This window comes from Amaranthus tricolor, chromosome 3 (genome assembly GCF_026212465.1).
Source record: "Amaranthus tricolor cultivar Red isolate AtriRed21 chromosome 3, ASM2621246v1, whole genome shotgun sequence".
Taxonomy (NCBI): domain Eukaryota; kingdom Viridiplantae; phylum Streptophyta; class Magnoliopsida; order Caryophyllales; family Amaranthaceae; genus Amaranthus; species Amaranthus tricolor.
This window is the reverse complement of record NC_080049.1, coordinates 32,568,576-32,581,384: the sequence shown is the minus strand read 5'-3', so window position 1 is coordinate 32,581,384 and position 12,809 is coordinate 32,568,576. Positions and strand designations below refer to the sequence as shown.

At 29.5% G+C, this 12,809-nt stretch overlaps 1 protein-coding gene across 2 annotated transcripts in view; it reads right to left on the bottom strand.

Annotated features, from left to right (window-relative positions):
• Positions 1 to 2,262, bottom strand: part of LOC130809027 (ethylene-responsive transcription factor ERF113) — a 7,024-nt gene extending 4,762 nt beyond the window's left edge. Inside the window, exon 1 of one of the 2 annotated variants that reach the window (XM_057674629.1) lies at positions 1,612 to 2,262. In XM_057674629.1, coding sequence (XP_057530612.1) covers positions 1,612 to 1,735 — 124 coding nt within the window. In that variant the 5' untranslated portion in view covers positions 1,736 to 2,262. The remainder of the gene's footprint in view (positions 1 to 1,611) is intronic. The other variant, XM_057674630.1, reaches the window with a different exon arrangement.
• Between the last annotated feature and the right edge of the window lie 10,547 nt (positions 2,263 to 12,809).

The following is a 12,809-nucleotide window of genomic DNA, read 5'->3' as shown; positions in this document are numbered from 1 at the left end:
CTTTGTCCCTTTTATTAGCTTGAATGGGGTTAAAAAATATAAATGTGTGGATGTAATTAAAATATATATAAGAAACACACCTATGAGAAATAAAGAAAGTGATAATTAATAAAGACCTTTTCAGAAAAGAAAAACTAACAAATTGATAGAGTATATAAGATATTTTTAGGTCTCAAAAAACACTTTAACATGGTTGAATTGGTTGCTGGCATAATATCAGAAGCCAACATGATAAAAAGGTGAAGGAGTCTAATCTTATTCACCCCTCATATTAAGTAAATACTAAGCGTCATGTATGAGAAGAACATGTATCAGTGTTAGAAATCTACACTTTTAGCCAAAGAATTCTCGTGTGAAGGAGCACGACTACGCGCATGAGATCAATATAAGAACTATGAAAAACTAGAATAAGCTATATACTTTTATGAAAGACTGTTTCTAATTCATTGAGACGATCTCAACAATAAGAATCTTATACTAATAATAATTATATTAGTTGAAATATTCAAATTCATATATAAAAAACGTCAAAACATGATGAAACAATTATCATATAAGGATTTATGACTAGAATATATTAATGTCGGTAAAAAATAAAATAAGAAAAAGAAAAGATGAGAAGTTAGCTAAAGAAAGAGAGTCCCTTACGCAAAGTAGACTAGTAACTCGAAGACTGATCTAAACAAGCATGGATTGATTATGCCAAGTGTGAAACTAAATAGTTCCTTCCACTTTTTTTGTCTTCTTATCTATTTTGATGTTTTCTTCCTTTTTTTAATCTTTTTGATGCCTACTTTTTCCTCTTTCTTTCGTAATGGATGCTGGTTTGTAATTTATGCAAGACAAATAAAATATTAAAAAAAAATTATTCATCGGTTGTAGTTGTTTAATGATAGGGTTTATATTTCTTTCATATACTTGGTTCAAGAATCTACTAGGAAAATAGACTCAACATATATTTTTTTGTATAATTAATTGTAAATTTTTATATAATTGATAGAGTATTTATGATGATATTACTAGTTCTTAATCATAAACCAAACTTCTTAGTTGAGATTATAACTTAATATAATCTTAGTATTTAACATGATAGAAGATCATGAATTCGAACCTAGCTCATACAATCCTATTTTTAAATGAAATACTTAGTATTGAGTATACTGCCAAGTAAAGAGTATAAGATGAATCGAATACTCATTTAATTTTTTCATATATCATATTTTTTTTTGTGTTATATACGGTGCATAATCAACACAAATTTATATTAAATGATCCGCATCATAACTTAGCAAAGTCGGATCTAAATTATGTCATAGACTACTACATATATAGACACTCCTTATAGGTATCATTTAGTGTTATTATTTATGAGGTTAAGATCTAAAGGTAGACAAAACATTTCTCAAAATATGAAAAATAATTATACGTGATCTCACATTAAAAAATTTAAAAAGAGATCAAATTGACAGATTTATATGTGATGTAAAGGAACATCAAATCTTGTGAGCAGTCAACCCTCTTCCTCTTCTCATATAGGCTTTATTGTGTACAATTTTAATGACAGATTTATCAAAGAAAAGTTATCATACGCATCAATAATAATGTACATACCTGATGATCCTTGCTGTTGTGATTGACCTGATGAAGGGTTAAGATCTTGGGAGGAAGATGAAGAAAGAGGATGAGATTGGGAAGAAGCCATGATTTGAGCAAGGGCTGAAACCATAACTTTCATATCTTTATTCTCATCTCCCCAATTATAATAACTGTTGTTGTATGCTTCTTGTTCTTCACCGTGCTTATCATAACCATCTTGATCTTCTTCTTTTTTCTCTGCCCTTTTCCCATGCTTGTTGCTTTTTGGATCCACTTTTTTTATCACGGGTAGACTGAGCGAAAAAAAAGGACTGATAAGATTCGATCCTTGCCTGAAAAAGACGATAATTGCTTCAACAAAAACAAAATTTGTGTGATTCTTCCAAAAAACGAAGACCTATTGCTTTAGATGACTTGATCTGATATGATCTGATCTAATTGGTTGGATTAGAGTAGTGTAAGCTAGCTAGGGTATACAAAAGAGGAAAAGTAGTAAGAAGTATAAATAGTAAGGAGGAAGTAGAGTGATCTCAAGTAGAAGAAGCAAGTAGAGATGCAAGTTGAAAAGCACATGCAAATTGCAGCTTGAGTGGGGCTGGCTAGTCATATAAATCTAGCTAAGCCTAGATTGTGGTCCAGCTACTGCTCGTTTCTGCAAAACAGCTGCTAATAATAAGTGTTGATTCAAAATAGGGTTTTATATACATACATTCTTTCTTACTTTTCTTCTTTGCTGATCAAGTAAGGTTTTTTTTTTTTTTTTTTGTCCTTTTGCTACTTTTTTTAGATCTTGTAATAAATTCATAACAATTTGGGTATTTAAGTTGCTTGGATTGAGTATAAATATTTAAGGGGTAAAAAAAGTCAAATTAATAAAATAAAGGTAAGTAGAGGTGTAAATGAAGTAATTAAAATACTTGTAAAAGATGTAGAATGAGAGTAGTGTTGAAAAATAAAAAAATTATCAAATTGGTGCTCACCAAAATTTATTTCCCAAACTAGTATCCATTAAGAAAAAAATTAACTAAATCTATTTGATTGTGGTTTGGAAAGTTCCAAATATATTAATTCTCTCCCAAGCAAAACTAAACCAAGACTAAATTTATTCCAATTTCAATAACAAACCTATTAATTTTTTTTTAAATCCCTAAACTAAAAATCTGTAAAACTGATGAGGGGACTTGAAGAGACCAACAACAACCACCATCCACATCGACCGCCGGCTTCCCACCACTGTCACTACCAATCACAGCAGTCCACTGTTTTAATTATGATTTTTTTTCATTGTTCAATGGAAGTAATTTTTAGATTTTCATCTCTATTTTTTTATTGTTCTTCATTTAAATATAATGGTTGTCATGATAAAATTAGGGATTTGTGTATTTGCAACAAGAAGAAATCTAATTGAGAATTTTATTTGTTCTTTACATTACATTATTTTTTTGGGACATTTTACTCTTTTTGTAAGACTTGTGTGATTTTTAAAATTTGTTTAACACATATATCTGCTTGACAAAACAATTTTATCCTCTTGCAGGTTTGAAATTACCAAACAAAAAAAATATAGCTTATTAAAACTATTTTATTATATGAACATCATTTTGAGAATTAAGTTTTAAAGAACACCAAAGTTGAAATTATTTTATTTTTCAACCTCAATTAGGTAAATCACTCTAATAAAAAAGGATGATGATTTCCCTTATTTGGAGGAAATTATTCCCCCACCCTCCCCTAGGATAAATTTATACCCCAATATGAGGGAAATAATTGTTGTTTTATCCATCTTTATTATCTTCTAACTAATTCTTGCACCTCTCTAACAATCAAAGTCCTTTAATATTCTCCCTAGTTAACTTTGTTTTCTTACTTTAACTTTTGTTTACCCTTTAAATATTTACACTCAATCCAAGCGAGCCCGTAGTAGTGAACTTTCAAAGGATTTATGAGGAGGTAGTCTAAGTAAATAACAGTGATTTGTAAAATTTTCTAATCAACCTTATGTGTTAGAATTTATTGATAGGGTAGGGCTTTTAGGATTTTAGTTTATCATTTTTTGTTTTAATTTGATTATTTTATTGATATTTATTTTGTCTTTTTGTGATGATTTATAAATCATGGTGATTGATTAGAAATTTTTGATTTGAGAGTGTTCTCACCCCACCAAATTAAGAAAATATTGAAACTTTTATTATTGTGTTTAGAAACAAGTAATTCATCATTATATTTCAATTAAAAATCGTAAAGAAAAATATGAGAATGATAAGATTTTATTAAATATTTTGAAAATCTCAACTGTGAGATAAATTTAAACTTTTAAATGAAATTATGATTACCAAATACAATATGAGCAGACTTGACTAAAAATTATAAAATAAAGTGAGAGGCCCCACGAAATATTAATAATTGTACATAATTGTACATAGTAATATAAAAGCCAAAAATACTAAATAGTCAAACACTAAACATATAAAGCATAATGAGAGCTGAGGTGCTTCTATATACTTCTTCCATTTCACTATATTTGCTATATTTGACTTTTTACGCAATCTAAGGTATTATTTTGATCATTTATATATTGAACTATACACATCTAAAAATTAGAAAAACTTACTATTATGAAAGTATGCAATTAAACGATTCAAACAAGATCTCACTTGACTATATTTTTTCTTGCACATTAGCCGTAATATATAAAATGAAATATGAATATATAACATCAAAAATCATTATGTAGCGAGTATTTCACAACGGAGGAAGTATATAAGTTCTTTATGTTCCTCTCTCATGGGACTTATTTCCGAATTAAATTTCTAAATCCTATTCCCTCTAATTTCTAAGTTTTTTTTACAAATGTTTATTAGTTATGTTATTTAAAGAATAAGAAAAAATGTCAAAATTACATGAATAATATTAAAGAAAAATATAAAATATAAGATAAAATTTAATTAAAAAGTCCGAATGGAAAAAAAAAATATAACAAGCTCTTAGATTGGAGCAAACTAATATGTTACGATCACAATATTGCTGCTTATTTATCAATCAACCTAAACTAAAAAAAATAAAAAAATAAAAAAATAAAAAAATTCAAATGTTTGAACCTTGATAGTCAAAAGATAAATATATTTATATATACTTCTATAAAAAAGAAAGTCAAAAGTCCATATCTTGAAATCAAACATTACAAATTTTCAAACTTTTCATGTTTTTTTATTAATAAAATTTTCAAATTTTTAACTGGTTGAGCAATGAGATGATATTTTAGAGGTAATATGTTCCAATCCCTTTAAAATCACTCGATAATTTTTTAATCATTAACTTCAGAGAGATATAATTAGTGCGCTCAAACTGATTCAGATACGCTGATTATGAAAAAACACTTTTGATGCTAAGAATATATAATTAATTTGTTTTTGATAGATTTCTTAATTATTTTACTTGATATGCATAAGATAATAGAGTAAGAAATAAGATTGATTTGAAACCATCAAAAAAAGATTGATTTGAGAAAACTATAGAGGAAGCTTGATAACAAATATTTAAGAGTAAATGAGGAAAAAAAAATTAACGAAAATCAAACTTAAGATTTTATCCCAATTAAACAATGCTTACTTCAATTTAACTTAAAATGATATAGCTCAAAACCTTAATGAATAGAATTGAGGTAGTGATGTCAACCTTTAGAATCAATGAGGTTATGATCTATTGGATACTATTTCACCAATGAGGTTAGAACAAGTAAAATAATTTTAAAAGATTTTTGATACCAAAATTGAATTATCTTATATTGATAGTGCTCTTATTTTTGTTATGATCCATTCGATCACGTAAATTTTTAAAAATAAACATGCTTTTTTTTTGAGAGATACTATTTCGTCCATTGAGTCACGGTTATTTATCACATGCATACCTAATAATTTTCCAATTCGATTCGATTTATTCATTTGTAGAATTATTTATTTGATCGCAGACATTTATAAATATCTTTAACAGACGGACAAATAGTTCATTTTAAAAGAACTTATGGTAACCCATATCTTTCCAATATGAATCTATCTGAATCAGAGAGGAATTAAGAACTTGCATAAATATCTCAATCTCAATTTTAGTTTGATTTTACGTTCTGTGTATGGAGAAATATTGAATTGAAAAAGAGTAAAAAATAGAGTCTTTATTTAAAGAAATGCGTTGAGAAAGGGCATATATATAGAGCCTTTCAAAGAGATAGTGCTTTTCAACTATCTCAAAATGAAATAGCCGGTATGAGATGTACGCTATCCTCTTTCCCTTCGGACTCTAATTTAGATGAGATACAGAATTGTTGACTATGACTAGGTTCAATTTTATAGAAAATATTTTATCAAGAAAAGAAAATACTGCTTATATAAAATATATGAATATGCTTTATTTTTTATTATAAAATAAGCTGACATAAGAGGTAAAATTAGATGAGAATTGAACTTGAAATTTGTCCAGAAAATTAGTATTTGCACCCCAACTCAAGATTCGATTAGAATAAATATGAAATTGAATCTATTTTAAACAATTCGTATTTAAATAGGTACTAATACATAAAAACCTTAACAAATATATTGTTCAAACATTAAAAATAAAAATAAACTAGGAGTATATTAAATGTGATAATATAAACTAACATTTAAAATTCTTTCATATTATGATTCTATATAATCAAACATCTCACACAAAAACCCCTCCATAAATTATAATTTATACCGAATTTTTTAAGAAAATTTGTAAACATGTTAAATATACTAATTAAAAAATATTACCACCCCTCTGATTTGTATTTTTCTAAATATTTTGAATTATGATTAATTTTAAAAATTCAACTTATTATCTGGTATAAGTCGGGGAGAAGGTAGCGGACTCTATAATTAAACGTTGGAAATGGTTGGTAGGGAGGATGAAAACGAAACTTCAAAGCCGAAGTCATGATTATTAGAATCAAAAAATCAAAAAAGGACCCTCACGCTTGATTCTCGCCGGAGTAATTAGGAGTTGTATAACAAAAGCATGCATGAAGTGGAAATTTGCCGAAAAAAGGTATGAAAAAGGTTAAAGCATATATATCTTATTCTTATACAATTATTAATTAATTGCTCCGCTCTAACTTCGCAATCTTTCAACTAGCCATGTTTTGGAATTTGGAGAGCAACTTATATACTCTTTTGGTCCTTAATAATATAATATAAAAATAAAATTAAAAATTAAATGGATGTTATTAAAATGAAAAAAAATAATGATATAATTAATGTAAATGAAAGAATTTCTTTAACAGTAATGTTTCATCATCTCGTCTTTTAAAAAATTTAAACATCTTAATTTTATTGGTAGCTTCTGCTAAAACATGATTTTGAAAAATTATATATGTGCAATCGCATATATTTAAAGGTTTTTTAAATGATATTTAGTATATTGAACATTAGGAAGTACTCTTTTAATCTCAAAGATTATGGAGTACTCTTTTAAATAATATTTGTGATGTGAAAACTTATTGCTGGAAAGAATATAACAATTTTATTAGGATAAAAAAAACTAATTTTGTTTCAATAAATCATTATTATAATCATACTTATTATATCCCGCTTATAAGAATTATGAATTATCAGTTTGGGGTTTGTTCAAATATGCAAAGCACATAATTTGAAAATCATTGTAATACAGTCCGACAATCTTTAGCTTCATACTTCAAATAAAAATGTAGAAGAAAAATCGCATCTTCAAATTGATTTTTCAGAAAAAAATTAGAAAATATAACAAAAAGTGTTCCCCATCTCTAAAAAATTGATTAGAAATTTCTCCATGATTATCGATTAGAATTTTCTCCATTATTTTAAAAGTAATGGATGATTGCCTACTTAATTTAAGGTTGAGATTGCTTCATACACAAAAAATGAAGGAGATTTTTGAATTTTAAATTTCATACAAAAATAAATTTTAAAATTTTAGTAATAGTAATTGAAAGGATCCTAATTCTAAAGATATAGCCAAAGACTTTCTCCCAACCCCAAACAAGAGATAGACTTTCTCCCAACCCCAAGGATCCTAATTCTAAAGATATAGCCAAAGTTAAGGGATAGTTTTTTAAATCTTTTTAATGAATTCTATTCCATAAAATTTAAATTTATTATATACATTATTCAGTTTTCTAACTATATAAAAGTCTAAAATTAAAATGTGAATTGAAAGTAAGTCAATCCTTTTAAAAGGATATTAAAAGACATATAGAAAAATGATTACAATTAAAATTCTATACTTAAACATGTTTTCAAGTGCATTGTCAATTTGTCACTATATTTTTCTTACATAATATCGATGCAAAAAGCAAAGAAAAAGTTTAGAAAATCAACTGATCCTACAAATATTTTAACTAATTTTGCAACCTAGTTAGTAGGGCTTATTCTAATTCTATGACCAATTTAGAACTAAAAATTTTAAGATCATACGATTCAGAAATTCAGATTTCGTGTTTTATTTGAATAGCAAATTATGAGAGAAAAGGAAAAGGAATGAAGAAAAAGAAAGGAGAGGAATAAAAAAAAAGAGTGTATTTTCCTTCTAAATCTTTCCACCTTAAAAGAGAAAAGAGATTATATTCTTAATAAAACTTGCACATGTTTTCCCTCCAAACTCCTCCCCTCTAAATCCCTCCTCTTCCTTTATGTTATCCAAAGAAGAGATTCTATTTTCTTCCAAATCTCTCCCCTTTCTTTTCTTTTATTTCTCTCTATACAAATAGAGTGATAAGCTTAAATATTGCAATTTTAGTGGAACAAGAATTTGAAAAGAAACAAGAGCAAAAAAAGAGGACTGACATACAACAGTGGGATATAAACACCATCACCATCACTACAATCCGGAGGGTCCAAACTTGGAAACATCATTCCAATATTGATCACTCTGATTCTCAAGATAAACTCTGATCACATCAATAATCAGCAATACATCACTTCATATTCATTGTCATTTGTCAGCAATCAGCATGATGGTTCTTTTCTCTAACATCCTATGAGCCCAGGATAGTGCAACAATTCTCACTTGCTCACAAATTTAGTCATGGTGGCATGAGATGAAGACCTAGTCTTGACTCTTGAGTCTTGACCTATCATTGAATATGTGATAAGAATACTTACTCAATGTGTTCCGTGGAAATTGCAACAATTTCCTTTCAAGTCCGTCACATAAAAATTACTACATTTTATTTTTGGTCATGACCCATATTTTTTCTTTAGTTTACAACCTCCACATCTAACTTATCTCCCCATAAAGTACACTTTTTTCCTCGCTTCGTATGGTTTGATCTTCAAGTTGTCGCTGGTACCACTCAGCAGGTCAGAAGGTATGAAATTGTGATGATCAACACTAATATCACCAGTTTCAGAAGAGCTACGGTCCAGGTATACCACCAGAACAGGCACACCCAAACATCTGATAAAGCAATAACGTGTATATGATCATTTTTGACTTACAAAATTACCCATAAACAATCAATCAAACAAAAAGATAGGAAGCATGTAAGAGTGCATTTAAGAAATAAGGAGGTCACAGTATTCCTTCTGGCAAAAGATCCTAAGTTTCGGCAAACAATTGCTTTTGTTAGCGTGTACTTTGCAGGGGCGGATCAATGCAACTTGGATGAGAAGATAATTATTTCAACACCTTAATAAGCAGCTAACCAATTTGTGAACAATGCAAAGGAAATAATACAATCATCTGTAACTTGACGACATTTTACGGACACTGATCAGATTCTGACAAGCATGCCACTGTACACTAAGAGGACCAAGTCACAAAACACTCTATTACCAATTTACCCCAATGCCATCAAATGGCTCCCACCTGGGTAGCGGGTTCACGGGTTGGAATCGGATGTAAGTTACCTTACTCTTGTATAACAAAGATGTTTCCAATTGACCCTTGGTATGCCGTTTTTCTTTCCTCCCTAAACTGGCTATATTGTGTATAATGATAACGATGATGATGATAAACGAAATGTCAATCGAAATTTATCAGAACCAAATATAACACAGATAGATGAAAAACCCCTAAAATGTAATTTTCGATTTCAAAACAAAGACAAACCTGATCCCCCATAAAATTAGTCAATTCCAGTAAGAACGGTGCAAAGAACTCTAAATGCTTTCGAATCTTCCCAGAGGTGACAACTCTAAAGGACATTACAACTAAATTAAAAAATATGTCAATCGATATGCAATGAGAAGAGGGTAAATATTACATGTCAAACATGTAATATAATACACCACAATCAGATATTTGATGATCATAGACTTGGCTCTTCTCAACAAGCTCATCATGATTGATGGCAAAAAAAGAAGCAAAAAATGACTTAACTGCTAGCATAAGTTATCTGAAGAACAGCTAACAAATTAACAAAATATGGACATAGCAACCAGCAAGAGGACATTTTTAAAGCATTTGTTCCTTGAAAAACGCTATACAACTCATCAACAAATAACTGCAAGTATCGCCTATATAATTTACAATTCTGGAACAGAGAAACAACTCATAAAATATTAATGTTTCTTAAATCACAATGATGTGCCTCCAATAACGGGTGCATTGTGGTCAGCCTTGGGAAACAAAGAAATAAGCCATAAAAATATAATGCAACTAAAATTCAAAAAAACAAGTAGGAAGATTTCTTATCTCAATCGGTCTACATTAAGGTTCTCATTAAAGTTTTCGAATTTGCACTTCTCCTAGATAAGATAACAAAGCGTATCATGGAGGAGTTTCATGGTGCATATTGTTTGTTGATGGCATCGTATTATTGGACAAAATGAAAGAAGAAAATTCAAGATTGGTCGATACCAAGCTAGAAGGCCGGCATCAAAATCAAAGGTTTTAAATTAAGTTGAAGTAAGGCCGAGTATATGTGATGTCGTTTTGATCATATTCATCGCAGATGTGTAATAAACTTAGAAACAAAGGAACTCATTTCAACTGACTGTTTTAAGTAGCTTGGGTGAATTTTTGAAAAGAACAGAGTAATTGTATAAGAAGTTAAGCATAGTATTTAGTGCAGGTGGTTTAACTGGAAAGTTGCGACCAAAATATTATTGAATTGAGGTGTGTTTCTATGGTTAAAGCGAAAATATTACTGATCACATTTCTATGTAGGATTATAGCTAATAGGTTAGGATGGGATCTTAGAAGAGACTAAAAATGTGCATGTTCTCACACTGTGCTAACAGTAAAACTGAATATGGACCCCAGCACTTCCCTATCAAAGTCCATGTCCTCCATAGTTCTTAAAAGAACAAAATATTGTTTCAGCAGTAGTCATAAGTTAACACAAAAACTGTCTTTCCTCTTACAATTCATCGAATCTTCATTTCCAAAAACCTAAAAAATTTATTGAAATGCCTCCCATAGTCCCATCAAAGAATTAAAACCATCAAAATTTTGTCTCCAGAAAGTTTCAAACCCATTATATAATCACCAGACAATTTTTCATCTCCAGAGAAGATTTTATATCCAATTTTTCAGCACCCATCACTCCATAACAAATTAGACACAACGCAATTCATCATTTCAACCAATACAGTAGCGAAACTTGAATAAAATTTTATGGGGACGGAGTTAATAAAAAAAATTGAATTCAACTAATATATTGCCAATCAATACAACAAAAAATTATTATGTAAATTTTAAATCAAAGTAAAGTTCGACGCTCTTTTAGTACTTTCAAATTGTCTATAATCTCATTGACACTATATGTCTTTGCCATTTGTCTATAAATTATATTACTAAATTATCTTCATAATTAATTGTGTTATTGTTATGAGTTTTCAGTGATTCAAGTATTCATTTATTCAAACTAATTATTAAATAAAGAAAAGAAAATTCAATTAAAAATATAAAACAAACCTTTATCATTCAATTGTGGATGATAAGCTTAATTTTTGATTTTGTCCATTTCACCTAATCGCTTTTTTTTCTTTTTTCAGTTTTTAAATGATAATTTCTTTTTTAATTTGATACTTCATTATTACTTATAAGATTTATTTTTTATTTTATTTTATTTCAGCTATTCATTCTCCCCTTTAATTGTGTTGCTATTATTTGTTGGCCTAAAATTTTTTAAAAAATAAAATGACGATTGTATATTAAAAAATTTACCGAAAATCTCAAAGAGGTGAAGCCCCTACCCGGCCCAACTAAGTTTCGCCCCTAAACCAATATAGATACAAAGTATAAAATCATTCATACAGATTCTATCACTTTTAACAACTTCCTCGCACATTGGCAACCTAGTTCAAGAAGTGTAATCGACCAAATTTGTATTACCAAAGAATTTTACAACTAACTACTAGTGCAAGTGCCATTTCTCCAAGTATGGGAGATGATTTTGACCAAAGTGATTGAGTTTGCAAGATTCGTTCACTTTGATGAACATGTCGACAATGAACTTGGGGAGAGAGTCATGAAAAGATATGATTTTGTTTTAAGGGCCTCCTTTTATAAGGAGGCGGTTACCCACTAACCCATGATTCCCACTCTCCTAAACATGTCATTAGGGAGTTATATAGGCTTACTTAAGGCTTAAGCTAAAATAACTGCCAAAACTATGGAAAAAACCCACGAACTTTTAGCCCTCAAGAAAAGGCCAACTCAGCTTTCTCAAGGCCCAAACCAAAGCCGAGTCGGCTTTAGGTGCTGGAACAAACGAACTTTTTCAGAGGAAAAGGCCGACTCGATTGTCCCTTGGATTCCACTAAAGTGGAGTCGGCTTTTAGTGTTGCCTCAAAGGGGTTTTCCAGCACATAAAGCCGATTTGGATGTGGCCCTTTCAGACCAAAAGTCGACTCATCTTTTGGTGTTGTTTCCTTTTGTTTATTGCTTTATTTTGCCTTGACTTTGACCCTAGGAATATACCTTTTGTCCTTACTTTCCCATGGGGACTATTCACTAATTATACTTATACTTTAGTACCATTAGCATACTTATAACTTATACTTAGTATACTTGAGACTTTTGTACTTTAAACTTTAAATTATCCACCATAATATAGGGTTTTCATTGTTGTATTTGGATTTTGGTGCCTGTACTCTTGGACACGTGTGGGCATTTGGGTATGCATAGGGACATAATTTACTATTGTTTGAAGTTGGCATTTGAGTAGAGGAGGAATGAAGTGTGGTTTGAGTCCCGGCTTTTGTAGGAGTATGTAC